The 21,846-nt window shown below is 27.5% G+C and overlaps 1 protein-coding gene across 4 annotated transcripts in view; it reads right to left on the bottom strand.

Moving 5' to 3' along the window:
• Positions 1-21,846, bottom strand: part of LOC132928071 (calcium/calmodulin-dependent protein kinase type 1) — a 346,565-nt gene that overhangs the window by 13,223 nt on the left and 311,496 nt on the right. For 2 of the 4 annotated variants that reach the window (XM_060992636.1, XM_060992635.1), the window contains 4 exons: positions 6,854-6,994; positions 3,823-3,949; positions 1,246-1,333; positions 642-849 (listed from right to left, as the gene is read on the bottom strand). In XM_060992636.1, the coding sequence (XP_060848619.1) occupies positions 642-849; positions 1,246-1,333; positions 3,823-3,949; positions 6,854-6,994 (564 nt within the window). The remainder of the gene's footprint in view (positions 1-641; positions 850-1,245; positions 1,334-3,822; positions 3,950-6,853; positions 6,995-21,846) is intronic. The other 2 variants (XM_060992638.1, XM_060992637.1) reach the window with 1 other exon arrangement.

Here is a 21,846-nt window from a genome sequence, read left to right on the forward strand (position 1 = left end):
TTTATTTTTAAGTTATAGCCATATTGTACACGTAGGTGCGCTATTCTATATTATTATATTCAAAGGTGGGCAAGTAAATAAAAATAAATAATTCAATTTAATTTAAGTTAAGTGAACACATGCCTGTTAATTTAGAAGATAATTTACTCAGTTAAAAAACAAAATCTATTTTTTTTATTTAATTAGTACGTGGATTATACAAGAGTATTTTGTGCCTATTTAGTATTTATATATTATATTATTATTTTAACGGAAAACATACGATTGCAACGCGGATATGGATATTCAAAACCATGTATACAGTAGTATAAAACTAACGATTTCAAAAACGTTTTTTTTTTTTTTTTTTTGTATTAACGTGATGGATTATTTTTTTTAATCGATTGAAATAAAAACCAGTTATTTCGACGGCCAAGTAGGCTAGTTACACTTTTTAACGAGCCAATGCCCACCTTTGATTATATTATGCAATGTGTATTCATCTACGTGGGTTCAAAATATACATTCACGAAAGCCGGATCATTTCAAACGCACACGGATTATTGGCAGTCGCTGGGTAACAACACACCAACACACGCACACACGCACATACCCACACACACACACATACACACGCGCACACACGCTATTTGTTTTTCTACCTTCGGTGCCATAGCCATTATTATCTTGGCCATGATCATCATCACCGTCAAAATCATCAATCTCGGCTTCCTCTACAATCGTAGCACACTTCTGTCTGTTCGGCACGCCTGCCGCAGCAGGTAGCAACGACGATGTGTCCGACACTTCCGACACGTTCATCGCTAACCTCTGCATTTTATGCACCATGGTTATGGCGTTCATTAATTGCTGGAAACATCATCATCATCATCATCATCTTAACGGTTTTAGTTGCATTTTTCTACTCCGTCCAGTATCGGATATGAGCCGATCTACGTACTTAGGTATGGGTATGTCTAATGTATTATATTATAGGTACTATGTTTAATAATTACGATGCATTAAATGACACTAAACTGTCCAAATATTGTATGATGAGGTGGTGTATGAGGTCGTTAAAGGGTAGGACGCAAACCATGAAAATATGTATTATACTGTCTACCGTGTTCGAAGGACAAAAAAAACTGTGTTTAGGAGGGGGCAGGGGTAAGGTTGTGCTGTGGCGCTTCGCGCAGAATATTATTTGTTATTGTACGAGTGATATTATACAGACTACGGGTGGGCCGATGAGACGCGGGTACGTACCTTCCATCTGGATTTGGCGAAGTTCTTTTTGAGCTGTGCTGAAACAGTTCCATGAATGTTCTTGCTGCTGGCCGCGTTACCAGATATCCTGAAACGCATACGTCATTAATATCGTTACAGCGTACACAAATAACAATAGTAAGGTATATATAATAAGTATAATATTATGTGTCATTTTAAAAAAGAAATCGGAAAAAATGCAAACCAAAATATTATTGAAAGAACAAACAGCTATTGTATTAAAAAAACGTGTATAACAATAAATGTCTACTAAAAAATGTAAACGCGTTTCTACGTCGATACGTTTCCAAGAATTTCATACAAATAATATTAATTGGGGAAATGGGAACAATCTAATGCGTATAGAAATACGAATGAGTAAACAACAACAGAAGACTAAAAAAAATATCAAAATAATAATGCTAATAATTGTTGCTTTATAATGGCTTCCATATAGGAGTACGTTTATTGGACGTTCCAAAAATACGACGTTCATACAATAATAAATAATATTTTTTTCATTTTATTTTATACTTATTTTTTTAAGAATTGTTTATTTTATTAGAAATATAAAATTTTTAATGGATTGTAATTTTATTTTTAACCTTAAAAAAATCGTCATTACTATGAATTCAGTTAAACAACTACGTGTATAAGATATTAATTGTCAATCATTTTTACACAGACACGCATTTACAAATGCCAACTAAACGGAAAAACTACTCCCGAAACATACGTAGTAGAAATATAAAAGAACATTAATAAAAAAAAAACATATAAATAACAAATATAGATAAGTGTACATGAAAAATAAATAGCTTTTATACATTTTTTTTAATAATTTAAATGTGACTTGGATTAATATATTAATTTTAATACAACCACGATTAATCTGAATTTATAATTTTTTTTTTTATTGTTTAAGTGAAAATCTTCAATATTTATAACATTTTTGTATAAGGTGCGTATATGTGCGTTGATTATTGAGAGATGCTTAAGTAGAAGGTCTTTACACCATTTTTTTTTAGTCTTCGTCGAGGGTTATCAGGCATATTCGTTTATAGTTTAAAAACCAGGAGATGAGTGTGTGATTGGAGCTTACTGTAAAATCTAAAGTAACCACAGTAGGATATATCGTTGATAAATAAGAGAGCTATGTCGGAGAAGTGCTTTGCTTAATTTGTTTTTAGTTGATTATAGGTATATTTATCAACGAAGTATTTGTATCTTTGGTAGACTCATTGCCAACGGAGTCTAGCTGTGCATTTTTCTCGGATAAGGCATTTAATATGGTTCGGGAGAGAACAGATTTTTGTGCGAGTTGAATCAGGGGTTCTTGTAATCAAGACTATAACGTTTAATAAATATAACATAGTTTAGGTAAAAATAATGTATATTAAAAATATACAAATTTGGTTTTTTTCGTGTTATTTTATTTTTATCTATTAGATCAACGAAATAATAAAAGCCTTATACGATAAGCACCTATTTTTAATATAATATTCGTGTCGTATCGTCGCAGTGTTCTATTGAATCGGTATATAACAATAAATTGGGTCGTAGGAACTCATGCGATGCACATTTATTTTGTAATATATTATCCCACTTCTATATTCTGTAACTATTATTATAATCGATATATTTGTGTGTATATGAAAAACGTTCAATACGCTTATAATTCAGTCGTATAAACATACGTAAAATAAATTATGTACCCGAAATAACTGACAAATGTAATCAAAACCTATGTACCTACGTAATGACTTTTGTTAATCTATATTTTTAAATGAAACTCGTAATAATGCTAAAAAATATTGGTTAGAACAAAAGTTATGGCGTAGATACAAAGTTGGTTAATTACGTTTGTTAGTTATTTCTATAATTCTGTTACATCCTGTACAGTGTACATAATATAAATTTTATGAAAATCAAAAACGTGAATATTTGTATTTTTTGTACACACACTAAATCATTATAATATTATACGGACCGTACTCGTTAATTTCGTGTTTACATTTTTGCAATCACGATGGTTGCTGCAGATGTATTGTTAATTTATATTTCCCGATGTAACTGAAACTGTTATGATAATATGCGTAACAGCTCTAGCGCCCGCAGAATTTATAATAGCACTGTTTTGAATATTATTGTGTTCGAGATGGGGGTTGTGAGTAAAATAACACACTGAAAAATCCTCAGAATGCGCCTTTTAAAGGTTTTAAATAACAATGAAACCTCGTGTATACCGGTATACATTTGAGATTATAAGACACATTTTAAGATCCGAATTCGTCGAAAACATAGTTATTTATTATCAACACATTTTTTATGCAAAAGTTTCCAAAAATCACGTAGCCGCGTGGAATGCGAAAATATTCCGTAGAAATGTGCGTAATATTATGCGTTTTCCATAATGATTTTTTGCAATTATTATTATGTTGTATTAAATTGCAGCCAACGTGCAGTTTCAACTGCAACAACCCGTTATTCGTTAAGGAGTGTGGGTAATATTTGGACATATTGCAGTAAAACGAATGGAAAGTTAATGAATCGTTTGATGCTTCTGTTTCCACTTACCATGGATGAGCCAGTGCTTCACGGCACGTGTAACGTTTGTCTGCGTCAACACACATCAGCTGCCTTATAAAGTTTTTCGCCGAATCGCTAATGTCGTCCCAGTACGGAGAATCAAATTCAAATTCACCTGTAATAATAATAAGGGTACGCTCAAAATTAGTTTTAGATTTAGTCAATATTTTCAAGCATATACCTGTCGTGATATGAATTCGTTCTTTTGGATGTCTTTAATAAACGTTAGGGGGAAAAATATTGTTTAATTATAACCAATGTGTTTTATTAATCAAGAAGTCAAACGCAAAGAATGGTTTAAGTGGATTTTTGTAAAATTAGTAAGTAATATTGTTTACTGATTGGTTATTTTACATGAATTAGATAAATTAAAAAAAAAAAATCGAGGAAATTGCTAGGCTATGGGGCTATAGTTAAGAATGTATCTCGTGTTGTATCAAACAGATATATTATATTTGATATTTGAAATTTTTTTTTGGTTTTTCTATAATGTTGGTAAAATTATTTTTTTCATGACAAAATACTTAAAAATTTTTACGAGAACTTATAGAATTATTCAAAATTTTTATATTAATCTAAGACATAGAAAATACATAATTTTTTTTGTAGACGTTTAAAGTTTTCGAAATTAGATATTTAAACAAAAATACTTCTTTTTTTTAACAATATTAGTTATTTTGTTGTAATTTAATCATTATTAATCGAATTATTTAAACTATTTATAACTATATATTTTATTATTTCTTATTCGCAGAATGAAATTTACAAACAATTTAGACTATTTTTAAGTTATTTATACTACAAGTCTACGTGTCTAATTACTCCGTTCTACTATACGTCAGTATTGAAGACAATAATGTATGATTACTTACTACAATAAACCTATGTTTTTGATAAAATCAATTAAATCTATCATGTTACCATAGATTATACATACCTAGTATAATATCATACTACATATTATAATCAATGATATTACTAGTAGAAAAATAAATAACTTATAGCAATATACATTTAAATTATAAAATATTTTTAGAAGTAAACACACCACAATTGTTATTCGTATGCAACGATTTGCCATTAAACTAAAATGTTCGTCAATTACAGTGACCTATTTACTTAGAGACAAAGCAAACTCGAAACATAAACTTTATATTCTCCTGATTTCTTTCTTTTGATCTCCCAAAGTACAAAATATATTCAATTTGTTGACAGAAAACATTCTCTTCAATTTTTTCCGTTATGAAAAGTATTTCAGAACAAAAAAAAAACAACGTCATTTTAAAACTCGCAATAAATCTATAGCTCCGCTTAGAATCTATAAAATATGATGAATTTAAGTTAAAAAACTCTGAATATAATGACTACTGAAACTATATTCTTATAATTGGGTTCTATAAGTTGTCGTTGACAAAAAAACATAAAAATACATTTTAAATGTTGAAGTTATATTTACTTTTATTTTGAAAAATAATTGTCAATAAAATCCAATATTTGTGAAAATATATAAATAAATATATTGTATAAATTGTTAATGTTTTGTCACATTAGAGGTTCTATTAGTTTATGTTTTTTGCTAAGCTTACAGAGGAGAATTTTTACTGTCACATAAGAAGTTTTTTAATGATAACTGGTGTTATACCATAAATTTTTAATTGAATGCAAAGTATTTTATAAAAAATATATAGTAATAACACAAAGGAGGATTTATAAACTATTTCCATTACCTCTACGACGGGAATAGTCGCATATGAAACACATGACATATTATTTAATGATAGTTTAATTATTCCTGAATTCAGATTTCAGAGACACTAAAGTCCCAAAATTGTAAATTTGGCACATAGGAGGTTTTTTGTGTCAATGACATTATTATTATATAGTTTTTGAATATTACATAATATACATTTTACTATCAAGTGTTAAAATGATTTAAACCGTGTAAAAAGAAATAAAAAATATTATGTATGGGTGCTGACTGAGGTTTATAAACTGCCTATCAATCACTTATAAACATGGTTATAAGCACTTACCTATAGCAATCTATTGCATACTCGTATTGGATGTATTTAAACATAGATAATAATATACTAAGTACAAACATCATTTAAAGCACTTAAATTAGAATAAATATATTGTATTCTATATTTGAAGGATTTTGATATGTTTTACATATTAACATATTAAATTTATCAATTTTTATTTTCAGATTAACTCGAGTAAATTTTAATTAACTGATTACATATTAAATTTCTCATAATATTAAGTAGCAATTAGTTTCTGAGAAAAAAAATATCTTTTACATAAAATTACATCCAAATAAGAACAGTTATTTCGCTCAAATAAGCTATAAATTAACTACTTAGTTTTTTTGTCTCTTTTCTCCGTTATTTTTACGAAATGTTCAAAACTGTATTAATATTGATGTACTTATATGTTTTAAAAATTAATGTGATTGTTATTACTTTTAAAGTGTACTTAATTATATTTTAGGTTTATATATGAGTGCATATATTTTTTAGTACCTACTATAAGTCCCAAGGTTAGCTTATAAGTATATATGTTGTGTATTGTTTGTTGATGAAGCGGAAAATGTATGATTGAAATGTCATAGGGAGGGGAGCGTGTGTACTGAACAGTTAGAAACCATGTTTGCGTTTTCCGATAAAACCACATCATGTTGGTTTTGTGTGTCGAAAAGTTTTATCGTACATTGTTGTCATATTATAAAGTGTGCACAAGTAAAAGAAATGAAAAAAGTAGGTACATTAAAATTTCGTATCTATGTAAAATACAACACGTGCAAAATATTTTGTGATTTTATCAGGACGTGTATTTTGAGGATTTGACAATTGTTGTTCATTGAAATATGTTTCAAAAATAAATGTTTATAAATATATTTATATTTGAATACATATACAACCATTTTACACCTGCACGCACAGACCTTATACCTATTTGATTTTCGCACGAAATGACAATATATTACACGCACGAGTGACTCGACAATATGATTTACCTTTTAAGATTTGAGCGAAGAGATTCGCGTCGTTTTCGTCGTAAAATGGCGGATATCCGCACAGCAATATGTACGAAATAACACCGATGCTCCAGACGTCCACTGCTTTCCCGTAGGGCTTCTGAGCCAACACTTCCGGAGCTGAAAAACAAAATAGAAAAACAATAAACATTAAAACGTTATTAGAAATATTATAATAATAGGAGGGGTTGTATAAATATGACAAAAATTTATTTAAATAAATAAAAGCGTTATGTAGTAACATCATATATTAAGGATATTTCAATGATTTGATGTTTCATTATCTATCGATTTTCCAAGAATAAGTTTGAGGTATAATAATACTATGATATAAAATAATATAATTATTTGATTAATGTAAAAAAAAAAATCAAGAATAACAAATATTTTCCAATGAAACTAGTCGAAAATCTAAAATCTGCTCTGGATTATACTATAATATCGTAGAACTGTAGAAGTAATAATTAAATGCTAAATGCGCCGAGAAGTTTGCAGAATTCTAAAACACATGTCGTTGATCACCATGATTATCTCATTCACCTTCAAAGGATCGTTTTCCAGTGACACTAATGTACAGTATTTAACTACTAAACTATACTACGTGTCGTAAGTTAAACCAACTTTCGGTGCTTTTAGTTACGACTGTTCGTTGGGTGGTAATTAATTAGTATTATTGTACGATAATGCACATTTTTCACATAAGTGAACTACCTACGTGCATTTATACACAACCAATAAAAGTTTTATAATGTTGTAGTCAATATTGGTTGTTACTTGCTGAAAAATTATTTATTTACAAGTGATTTACCTGTTTAAAATTTTTGGTTTTATTTTTAATTTAATTTTAAAAATTTTAAATTAATTTTATATTAATAAAAATTATAGACATGGAGTATACGATACAATCAGCCAGCATTTTGAATCTTAACTCACCCCATCCTGTTTATCGATGAGTGATAAAACACATAATCGGTGTCTTAACTCGTAATATATAGTTTGATTTTTACCATATACTTTTTCACTTTTATTTTATTTGAACGTCGTATTAAAACTTAAAATCAAAAAATATTACTGTAAACTTTATATTATAAAGTGTAGTATAATTATAATTAATTCCGAATACACTGTAATTTATTGATAAATTCGCATATAATATATCATGTACAGAACACTTTCTATACATGTTTGTTTTGTTTGTATACGATATTCACTATCAATCCACTTAAATATGTTGAATAATATTTTAAAAACACTGATTTTCTAAACGAAAATGTTTTTAAAACGTAACAGTAGTAATCTTGTGTTGTATTATGAATTTTTTTTATATAAACTTCTTGAAAGAACATAGTACCTACTTTGTATTTTTAATGCACAATGTCAATAACAGATAACAATATTGTTCCATATTCGAGAGCATAATTCGACACGGTTTATCGTTATACAGGTACGCCAAAACATTTATTATAGCTTAAAAGTTCTAAAACAAACAGTATTTTTTTACATTTTTCAATAAATACCAACTTTATTAGTATTCTTACTATTTTACGTATATAAAATATTATATTTTTCGTGTGATGATCGTTGACGTTATAAGCATAATAAACTTTTAAACCTAACCTAACCTATCCAATAAATATTTTAGATTATATTTAGAAAAACTTCGCATAAAGAAAAGCGGTAAACACTAATAAAGAAAGCAGGCAGCAAAAAGGTCACATAAGACGTCATCATAAGTTATTTACTATAATTTTTCTACCTATTAAAAATGTAATGATAGATAAAAAAGATGTAGTGAAGAAAGCTTCAAATGAACGATGACACTGAGGTGTAGTTTACCTTGGCTTTAGCCCATTAGGTTGTAAAGCTTATCTAGTACATTGATTTTTTCAGAAATTTAATAAATTATTTATTTAATTTATATATATATATATATATATATATATTATATTCGATATTTCTAAATAATTTGGTTTGAATTCTTGAAATCCTTAATAACGTCGATTGTATATTAATTGAATTAAAATCGATCAAAAGAAACAACGGTGTTCTGAGCATGAGCCACTTGGATTATATAGTGTGGATCAATAATATGAACTGATTGGATTAGAAAATACTTTGGGGGTATAAATAATTAAATATTAGTTCTATTCTCTAGGAGGACATTCGAAAGTGTGGGGATAATCAATATTAACACAGTTTGGCTGAACTTGCAATAGACGGCTTATTTCCGGTAGAAAGGTACGTCCGCGGGGACTATGATAGATAGTCGAATCGATTGGAAACTAATTGGGTGGAAGAGACGATTGCATGCAACAATCTGGGTAGTGGCGGTCATCGTCATAGTTATTGTAATATGTGTTAATATATTAACATTTAGCTCGTCGGTTCTGCGCGTCAGGGCCGGTTTAAGAATGGCGTCTTTGCGGGATAATTCAAAGTTGGATTCGTAAAAAATTAAAATCAAAATTAAAACATAAACTCCTCTATTTAAACACGTCACAAACACCTTATTTTTCAGTGATCGGAGATTGTGAGTAGATCAGTATTAGTCTAATAATGTCTAATAAAGTAATGATAACCGATGAATCACGATTTATAACTTAGATATAACGTTATATATATATACGCAGATTTAAGGTTAGATAATATGAGTTTTCCGTACAAACTTCCAAAATTATCTCATGATATTAGTGAGTAAAATCGAAAAACCTATTTGCGTCATCCGAATGTGGGATTTTTAATAGCACTTTTGGTTAGTTATGATGTATTTATTGTCATGGCATTGGAATTGTTGTTCTAATAAAAAACCGACTTCCCGAAGAGGCTCTTTTCGTCGTTAGCGTCTAAGAGTCTTAAAAATCGTGTACACATTCGAGAAGACGATTCTTGTGGTGTATGCAATACTAAAATACGTATACAATTCAATGGGATAGCTATCGTAAGTTCTTTTTAAAATCTCGCGTTTGAAAAACTCCTAATAGGTTTTCGATTCCAATCTCTACGATACAAGATTTTGCCCAGTGTTATTTGTACAGCAGAAAAACCTGGTAAGCATAATGAATATATGGCGTACATGTGGAGTGGGCGTATCTTATGTAACGTGAGTTAAACGAATCGAAAATGGCATAGACAGTTAACGAGATCGAGATTCATGGAGACTTTGGGATATAATAATTGACAGCGGAGATAAAACGTTTCGCCACACCGGTAAAGGTTGTAATGTTAATGACTAATGATAATTGATAAATGTTTATATATCGTTGTCGGAAATGATTATTTTCAATTAGATGTTGTACGTTTTTGTGCTGTGTACGTTTAAAGCGAAAAGTTAACTGATGCGGTTAATACAGCGGAACAGTATAATATTATTGGTTCATCGATTACATAGAAACCGCTAGGCAGATAAAGTAATTGAGAGCAAAAGTTTTGTGTTCGTTAAAATTCGATAAAATGGAAAAATAATTATTAATTAATTATGAACTATTATCTTAACCAAGATACTTGTAAAATTAATTTAGTTTGTTTATATACAACAGTTTTACTGTTTTCCGAAACAGAATATTAGAACATGATTATTGATTATAATTTGAAATATTTTTATGTCTATAAAGTATAAATGTATAAATCCATCATCGTGTTACTAGTATAATACAAGTATGGTAAAATGTATGTTTGAAAATTAAATCAAAATATTTTTTTCTTATTTTTAATAATATTAAAAAATGTTTTTACTTTTTTTTCATTTACCTTTTGGTAGAAAATTGTGCAGTTTAAAATACCTATTTAAATAAAAATTTTAAAAAAAGAACTGAATATTTTTATTATTTGACTTTTCTATAAAGAGATTTAACTGTATGAAAGGGGTTTTTTTACCACGAAGCACGAAGTTGAATAGTTTTTAAAACCTTCTATTAACTATAAGTTAATAATGAAATTCACGACAAGTAAAAAAAAAAACCTAGTTGCACTAAAGTCTGTGAGATTTTTATTTCTTTTCCGTTTGTTTGTTTTAGGTTTATTTCTATGAAATAATATTACACCTCTATTGCGGCGCACAATGATTGTAGTCGAATGGATATTTTATTTATATAAAAATACCGAGTGTTATTATTTTTAGAAAATATGTTACTGGCGGTAAAATAAGTGTATTGGCAGCGGAATTGTTTGATTTTCAAATGACGCATTAGTGGAATAGTGTATGTAACGAGCGACAATCCGCTGATTCTATATGCACTACTGAATACAACGAGTTGATAGAATACAAACAAATTATACGAGACTTGTACATTTTGTATACTTGTATATTATTCGTATATAGGCTGATTCACCAAGTATGCTCACCGCCATGTTTTCCATTAATATTGCATTAACTATACCTCAAGGATCATTATTCAAATAATTTATATTTTTTATATCATTTAAAGAATGTTTTGTGACGATGTAAGCTTATTTTTTTCAAATGAGAATCAACTTGTTTAATACAAATTATTATTAGGCAGCTAAGAAATTTTTTTATAATTTATTTTTAATTACCACGTACTATGTAGCTCTCACATATTTCAAAACTATTATCTTAAGAAAACAAAAATTTAAATTATAATTGATATTAAATTTAAATTTATACACATTAACATTTTCGAAAATTAATTAATTCCTTAAAAATGTATTATAGATTCAACAGAGAAGTTCTGATTTGAAGAAAAAGTTTATGTCTCCAGAGGCCATAGACTACTTCAAAATTCTAAAGATTAGAAAAAAAGTTTCTCGAGTATATTTAAAAGTTCTAACAATTAAAATTAAAATAAATTTTATTCGTAATTAAAGGAAAAATGGTGAGGGAAGTGTGAATGCTCGATGAATCACCTTGTATACTGGGCAAGTATATTTTTTTTGTGACTGGTTTTATGTTTTTTTGTCAGCGAATGTTATTACCACATTTAATTCAATATTTACGTAGAATAAACGCATATGATCTATCATTATGAATGTTGTTGCATTTTATTTTTTTTTATGTGTAAATTATACATTGATAAAAATAAATACAAACCTCTGTACCGTAAATTCATTTTTCATGGCATTTTTAGTTACTAAAAACAAGTGACGTGTAGTACATATAGTTTAATTTGATGATATCGCGTAGAAGTTAATTTAATCTGACCCGGGTTTGAACATACAAACAGTGCCACTAGCTGAATATTTTCTGTGGATGATATTATCCGCTAAAATTAATTTTGAGACAACCATTAATTTGGATCGTAGTTTATTAAAAATAAAAATACATTTTTGGGACCAATGAAAAACCCACGTCAGTAGTTATATGCAGTAGCTGCTCTCCACATAACAGATGAGACGTCCCGACATTGTTTTAATAGTTTTAACGCACCGATGTATAAAAGGTGATCCATTTTAATGTCAACACTAATTATTTCAAAAAGTTTTAACTATTTTATTTTTTTTAAAAATATGATTTTTATCATAATAATGTTTTGACTTTTTGAATAACGAAATATATCTTTTCCAAAACGGAATATTTTTCAGATTACTTTGATGCATACAAATAATATAATTTCGAACGAGTAGTTATTTAAATTATAATTTATAAATTGATACAAATGAACTACTGTTTAAAATTCGATCTTTATGTATCTACATCGAAACACATTTTGATTTAATCGCAAGAATTATAATTTTTCTTTTAAAAATGTGTTTTGTTATGATATATAACTTTAATTTTTCGTTAATCCTTATTAGTACTAGTATGGGTGATTACTAGTTTACTTGTTACCCAAGCAAGAATGTTGTAAGTAACAGTTTCTGATGTAATACAATTATTTATAAATTGTAAAATATACCTATAATTATTTATTAAAATATTATATTTAATAGATAATTATTATTTTTTCAAATGCCAAATGTCAATTAAATAGGTAAATGTAGGTATATATTTTAGAAAAAAAAGATAGACCATGTTGGAGGTGACATAGATACGCATTATAAAAATAAAACGACGAAAATCGTAGTTACTTGTACTACAGTTAAAATTTCAATTTTTCAACAATTTAAGAACACTATAACGATGATGCTTAGGTGGTCATAACCGTGAATCCAAAATTGCGAATGTCAAAAAAAGCAACGGCAAAATATCTAAAGTATATTATTTTAAAATTATTATTCATATTACTTGTCTGTAGTAATAGTACTACTTATAAGTTATAAAGATTCAGATAATTACAATCACTTTTATAGCTGGGTTATTCAATATATATATATAATATGTATATATAAATATAATATAATAATATATAACATAATATAATAATATTATATATATATATATATATTACTGTTACAGTGGTTTTAATCATTTACATGGGTTGTGTCACCCAACACTTTGGAAAATTATAGAAGGGTTTAAATAAGAACAGACTTACACAGAAATGAAAGTAGAGCAATACATAAGCAGACAAAACCCAATAAAAAAAAAAGAAAAATATCAAGATACTGCATTGAGAATTTTAGAAATTCAAAAACTGCAATGTACGGAAAGAAATATTATAAACTATTTAAAAGGCATATGATTTATCACTACAAGTATAAATTATTTTATTTGATGTATGTCACGTTAGTATGACTGAACATTGATGTATCACTAAACACGTTTAATAATTATAATTTTAAAATAATATACTTTAGCTGTTTTGAACATTCGCGGTTATGGCTTTTAGCTATTTTATGCTTAGCTATTTTGCCGTCGCCATTTTGACATTCGCATTTTTGAATTCGCGGTTTTGATATGATACCGCTGCTTAACCTAGTGATTTTATAGCATAATTACTTAGTATACATGAATTTATCAACGGTTTACAGAATTTTAACTATTTAAATACTACCTATATTATTTTTGTTCGGCAATATTTTCAGACTTACAGCGTATTCCTCTATACACGAGTTGATTTTCATAATCATTGTTTTTTTTTTTTTTTTCTACTTTGACGTTTTAGCTTATGAGGGCAGTATGAATAGTATAATATACCGTATTAATTACGCGTAGTTTATATCACTCGGTGCACGTTTTAGTATAATGTCTATGGGTTTTTAAAGCTATCATTTTTATCCACCGGTAATATATTTTTGTACCGGCTTTAAATTGTACAATATTATATTATTATTAATGTTCTGCGGCGATTATTCCGGGTGACCCAACTTATTATTTTCTTCATTATGATTTAACCACCTGAATAATAAAGGGTAAATGTATGTACGTGTTATCAAATTCACGTCGCTTGACACACCGGTGTCTATTTGTAAATTTAGTTAAAAATAAGATTACAACTTTCCGTAATCGTTACGAATTTACGATACATCTTGAGTGTCTGAAGTAAAAATCGTGCGCCTATTGTATTTTCCGTGCATAGTAATACTAACATAATGCGCAATTAGAATTTTTTTTTCATTTTTGAGAGGGCGCATAATATTTTATCCTTTTAAAACCACGTAGAAATTTATCTTATATTTGGTGTATTTGTTGCTGATGGTTTGTAATAAATATATAAACTTACATCAAAATTTATATCCAGTAATATAATACGATATTATATGATTCATCAGGTATGCTTCACCTACATTTTCACTTATTTATTTATTCAAATTCTGATGATTGAAATTTTTAAATATAACTAAAAGATAATATTTTAAATTATTAATGTTTATAAGTGAATAATTAGTTAAACAATTGTTAATTGTTTATTTGAAAAAAAAATTGGCATCGCAGGACTCTTTGAACAGATTTAAAAGTCTTGCACCACACCTACTTATTTATAATCAATTTTATACCCTATCGAAGAAAATATTTTTTGTGACTTAATGTCTTAATATCCAATATACATTTGGGCCCTGGAGAAGGATAAGCTTCCTACAAGCTTTCACTAAGTTGCGTCTATGAGTATCTAGTTAGGTTGGTTATGATGCGCTATTATACGTGCACGTTGGATGTGTTTTAAGATATGATTACACAGTGACGTACGTGTAAATTGTTTATTCAGAATACGATGCGTATTCCCATAAGTGAAATCATAAAGAGTACAGCGGTAATGGGCTTTGTGTAATCCTGCTGTAAACGAATATAAAGAAAGAATATAAAAATACAAAAATACCAAGAGAAATATTCACTTGCATAAATCGTGTATTTCGACTTTATTATTTTCGTTCAGTATATTATATATATATATAATCGGTTTTACGTCGTTCCATTTCCCCAAAGTGGTTATATACATTTTTTTTTTTAATTCGTTAACGCGTCTCTTGATGAATGTATATATAGTACCTATCAACGTGGAGTCCGAAAACGCCCGAATTGTGGTTAAGGGATCAAGTACAATATTATGATAAAATATAGGGAATGGATTTTATTATAATTATTTGTTTTTAATTATCTTGTTGTTATAATTGATTTTTCAGAGTAAATTGGTACTAACTTAATTTTAAATATTTTATAAATATTTGCGAGGTTTTTGATGTTTTTCGACTTGTTTTGATTTGTTGTATGTATAACTTTCTGTGGTTATATGCATTGACGACGATAAAGCTTATCAGCATTATATAATCGGTATTAATATTATATACATCGGGTTTTCTACTACTATAATGTAGACGATTTCAATAAATAAAAATGTAAAAATAAAAAAATACATTTTAAAGTTTTTTTTATAATAACTTTGTAATATTATATAACAAAAAAAAAGTGCAATTTCAATTTAATTTTTTATAAAGATTATTGAAATTGCCATATATATTTTGTCCAAGCGTACACAAATTGTATTTTAAAAAACTATTAATGAATCAGGTTTATGATATTTGTATACAGCGAAAACACCCTACAACATAGATCGATATTATTATTGGTGTATTTTTATTATAGTTTTTAAGCATTATTATAGTATAGATTTTATCAGTTTCTAAATGACCATCGTTAATGTTATGTAATATTTTTTATCTCCATTTAAAAGTTGGTTCATTTTGTATGTATTTGTTCTTTTTTTACCAATAATAACCAATACCAATAATTGTTTGATGAAGATAGTTTATTGACATTTTTTAAAACTAATATAAACACTTTTTACACGAACGTGCATTCTGAATATACACGGGTATAATAATTATATCGAATCGAAATAACAATTATAAAATTTTATTATTATATATAACTTTATTATTATTATTGTAATTAATGATGATAAAATATTTGTTAAACACTCGTAAAATACACTTTGATGAAAGATTGTGAACAAATACCACTGAAAAAGGTTCACGTATACCTAACAACAAATAATAAATCATAATTATGATAAATTATTCGTTGACACGGAGGAAATACAATTTAAACGTCGATTTAAGTGTAGTTTATATGATATTGATGGATACTGACGTGAGACGAATATAATAAAGGTGAAGTTCGATTTTTAATTTAGACGTCGACAAGGACGAGTATACAAAATGAATATAATATATAGGATGATTCACTATAAGCATGTTCACTCCCATTTTTTTAAAATAATTAACTCAATCAAGTTATAACTTTTTGGAACTTTTAAGAATAAAAGACCACATTTTAAATAATTTTAATTTTATTATATTTTAAGCTTTTTCTAGCAAATTTATAAGCATATGACTTTTCAAAAATATTGATGAATATAATCGAAATTTTAATTTGTAGTTTTTGAGTTATTTAACAATCTATGTACTCAGGATACTAAGTTTGTAAGATATACGAGCTATAAAGGAGTTAGGTCAATCATAAATTGTAATTTAATAATATCCATTTTTTAATAATATGTTTGATTTTCTTAATAAAAAAAAAAAAATTAATAATGATTTGAAAATTCTAGTCATATGAATTTTAAAATTAATCTATTAACATTTTATAATTTGTACATTTTGTAATACTAGATTTCACATTTAAAATTATTTTATAAAATATATATTGTTTTATACAAACAATCATCTTCAATCATTCTTCATCTTTAAAGAATATTATTCTTAGTATTAACATGTTAATAACGCAGAAATTAGTTTAGACCCCTCCCCGGCCGCCTGGGATTTATAAAATTAAGTAATTAATATTTATTCACCGATGTAAATGCAAAGCCGAATGAAGGTTGAAGGTTGGTCAAAATAAAACTAATTAACTACATTTATGTTTATTATTCTTAATTTGGTAATGATTTTGAAAAATACTTTGTCTAATAGATTTATAGGATGTAGTGCCCCATCTTAATTTTTTTATCTATAGATCTACGCCTGCTTCTTATAATCTATGTTATTTTTCATAACGTCGACGAAGACGAGATGAATTTCAGAACAAATTGTATGGTATTTTTTGCATTCGCAAAGATTATGGTCGTGCCTAATATTTAGTCGTGAATGCGTAATTTTAGATTTTACTTTTAGTAATTAATCACCATTGAGTATAACTTGGCTACGCTATTGGACTTTGTTTTATAGCAAAGCATGTTATAGTTAAGTTGGGTCCGGACGATGAATTTTCCGTTTAACCGATTTGGAGGCCGTTCAGTAAACAGCTAGCTGTAGGCAATGTCCTTGTTCAAAACTGTGGTTCGTAAAAGCTTCGGGTTCCTGAGATGGACGGACAGTGTTGTTTACGTTCGGTTTGAGTAAAACTTATCAAAGACGGCGATAATTTCTGTTTGCGGACCAAACCAATGTATATTATATGATATATATATATATTATATACACATTGTATAAACTATACAGCTCAGTGTCAATAAAACATTATAGAATCTCTCTCACTATTTGCATAGTGTTCATACTCGTGAATGTATGTTATATAACCTATATAATATATATATATATATATTATGGTTAAAGATGTTGCTGTGAGAAATGTAATTTAACCTGAAAATTGGGAAAGTTTGAATTGTATTTGTATCTCAGTTCTTGACGTCAATGGCCAGATAAGTATTACATTAAAATCAAATAAATTCTTACGATTAAAAATTAAGCTATGCCAACATTTACGTATATTATTATGCATTTAGTAATCGTCATCTGACTGTAATGAAAATAAATGTATAAGTATTATTATTAATCAAAGACATAATATGTAGGTACACAAATATATATACTATAGATGGAAGTTTCACTGTATATATATAATTTCCAAAATTCAAACTATCTTTATATAATCTAATAAAGTACAAAAGTATTGATGTTTGATTTTCGATTGGAAGTTTAAAACATTCGTTTAAATATATGTATAAGTATGTAAATTATGTATTATTATTAAATAAATATATAGATATAATATGATATTGAGACTATAGTTGCAGTTATATAAAAATATAGAATTCTGAATCTTACGATATTTTTTTTTTTTTTTGGGGGGGGGGGAGGGGGTATAAAAATAAAATAAAAAGGTAAATATACATAGTAGATATAATTATACAATAATAATAAAATAATTATGTGTATTAACGTTGATAATATATGCTGATAGTAAGTACTGATAGACGCCCGATAAAACTAAAAAAAATAAAAATTATTGTGCTTAACTTGTTAGGGAACTTTTTTTTATTAAATTTAAACTTTAAATTATGACAATATATGCACTTCAAACGTCAATGACTAAATTTTAATACGTTTCAGATTATGTTATGTTTTAATTAAACGTTGTAATTTTTAGATAGTTAAGAATAATAGTATTGCTCATCTAATATTATTGATATATTAATTATCTCACAAGGTCGTTCAATTTACAGTTTGCTGCGTTTATATTTACCTGCTAACGTTTAATGGTTCGAAAAACGTTTGAAAATACTAAATTTGTACTAAAATTTGCATAATGCTACTAAACAGCGTTCAAAGTAAAAACTATTACAGAAATACTAATAACCGATATCCCTTAAAAATATACGTTCAATTAATCTTTGATTGTTATATATAATCATCAAAGCTAAGCATTAACGAGTTAAAAATAAAGTTACGTTTATTCTGATTAAATTATATACAAACCAAGTTACATTTTTTACACATAATTTGTTTTTAAATATGGAATTTTATATTTTATTCAAGTATACAAACATTATTTGTTTGCCAAGCATTTCATAATTTTTTTTCTTTATGGGTATATTAATTTACTTATTCAAAAGTAGACATGATGGTAAGTAACTTTGGATACGAAGCTTAAGGTAAGTTTGAAAGAGCTAAAGGTATTACAACAGTTTTATGATTCAAAAAACTGAGATGTAACTAGTTAATTTTTAACATTTTTAAAGTTTCTCACAAAACCACTTTTGATTTTTTTAAGACGCTGACGAAAAATTAACGAAAAAACTTTTATCTTATGTTTTTATTTAATTCCTTCTTTATTAACAGAATTGTTAGAAAGTAAAAAAAAAAATTTAAATCAAACACAAGTCACAAAATTGATACCCATTATATTATTGGGTTTCCAAACTTTACTGAATGACAGTTTATACAATATGATATTGTATACACAATCAATTCACACTATTCACAGGTAATTATCACGTTCGGGAGCTTACCAAACAGTCAATCAGATAGAATTGTTGAATACATAAATTGTTCAACGCAATTTAATATATATATATATACAATACCAATATAGTAGTTTTAGTTTCGCGCTAACGACAGTCTCTTGAAAACATTTATGCTGATATTATTTTTATTGAAATGTTTGTACTTTTTTGGATAATTATAATTTTATGTATAATTGATAGATGAATGATAGATCATATAAAGATATTAAAAAATGCATTGACGCAAATGTGGTGTACTGAATGTGTACTAGATAATGAACTATAGATATTGGTGTTCCGGACTGCCCCTTTGGTTATCTTAGAATCCTAGAATTTAACAGGTCTCCTAAAATGTATTATATTTTGAATTGTTTATACGTCAAATAGAATCAAGAAAGTCTTTTTAAATGTTATTGTTATGCCTTGTGCATACGTCATGTAGTGAAATATGACGAATTAGGATTTTTAGTAATTCAATTTCTACTTTATTTACTCGTTACATTTTTGAGTCTATAACAGTATACAAGAAAATTAAATGTGCATTTTCGCCTTTGGAACCTTAAAATAAAATATTGGTTTTAAGTTTAAATAAATAAAAAAAATACATTTATGGTACAAGATATAACGGCTGAGAATCAATATAACATATAGGTACAGTGATCTACCCAAAATGCTCAATCTCATTTTTATTTAACAATTAATTTATTAAAATTCTAATTTTTGAAATTATCAAGAATACTTTAGGGTAATATTTTAAATAATTTAAAATTTTAAAGCGTGTTCTTTGTGGTGATAAAAACTTATTTTTCTATAAAAATCACTCTTTATTCCGCTAAATTTCTTACCCGACGAATACTTTGAAAATGTTGGTATATTTAAATAAAAATTCAAAAGACAAGTTTTTGTTATTTAACTTAGTACATTAAGGATAATTAGTTAACGGGGTTGGTAGATATAAGGGTTACGGGGAATACATTAATCTATCAACATTCAACATCTTATATTTTTTATAAGTTGATTGAGTATAATTAATATTAAATCCAATATTACCTATATTATATCTTATATTTGTTTAAAAACATTTTTCAGGACTGAAAAAATTTCCTAAGTAAATACATTTTAATAACTTATGAACTACTATTTCAAATCTCAATAAAGATGCATCAACATTTTCAAGAGTCAAAATAACACAATAAAAAAGGTTGGTTCTTATTTCATAAAAAAAAGTTTGTGTGGCATAGGTCACTTCTTAAATGGTATAAAATTCTAAAATATTGTTTTTTTGAAGTATACTAAAGAATTTCATGGACCAGAATTTTAATAAGTTCATTATTAAATGAAAAATTTGGGAAAAGTATATGCTCGGTGAATCATCCTATATGGCTATATGAAACATGTACAATGGTCGAGGATATTTTGAGTACACATACAAATGTACGTATACGACTGTAAATATGTTTCGACAGCTCGATATAGGCATGCCGGATATTGAAAATAAACATCGGCGGTAAACATCCGGACTCGAAGACCCGGTTGTTTACACTAGCAGTCAGCACTGTCGGCGGCGAAAAGCTTGTTTTCGCGGCTAGGTATATAACAACAGAGGCACCAGACCGTAAAATATTCATGTGTAATCACTTGCATTTGTTGAGAAATGTACGTCCACACCTATTATATTGTTTACGAGTAATCTAATATTACATTGGCCATTTAATACTTATAACGCTGTGTTATATTTTTTTATTACAATACATCTGTAATCCGACTCTTCGAACGCCGCACCTTTACATATTGTTTTAACTACTTATTGTGTTATTGTTATATTTGTATAATCTATTAGATGTTTTTCTTTTGTTTTGTTTTTGTTGTTGTTTTTTATTATGTTACATTGACGTGCGCAATTCAGTTTTTTTTTTTATTAATTTGAACTTTCGGCCGTTTATTCATAAATATTGATTTTGTATGATAACTTTTTTGGTCGTAAATAAAAAATTAAATCGAACTTGTTTTTGTGTTAGTCAAATAATAGAACATATTATAATTATCGATTATAATGTATTTTAAAATTTAAATTATTAATATAAGTACTAGGTGTGCAATCCGAATCCACCCGTGAAAAAAATGAACAAACATAAAATACAGCACTACCTATTCACGGGAAAAACGGTATCGGCGAGACTGTGTGTTTCGCTTTATAAACCAATTCGACCGAGATTGACTATCCGCCTGTGGTGATTTTGATATAGCACTTTGTATATTTTCAAACGGGGTTCAAACTATTCACTAAACTTCAACCATATCGCTTGCGAACAATCTCTGAAACTTTTATCAAAACCGATCAAGTAGTTTTTGATTTTATGAACTGCAAAAACAACGACATTTGAATTCATTTCGTACATTTGAATATCAGATAAT

The sequence above is a fragment of the Rhopalosiphum padi genome, chromosome 3 (genome assembly GCF_020882245.1).
Source record: "Rhopalosiphum padi isolate XX-2018 chromosome 3, ASM2088224v1, whole genome shotgun sequence".
Taxonomy (NCBI): Eukaryota; Metazoa; Arthropoda; class Insecta; order Hemiptera; family Aphididae; genus Rhopalosiphum; species Rhopalosiphum padi.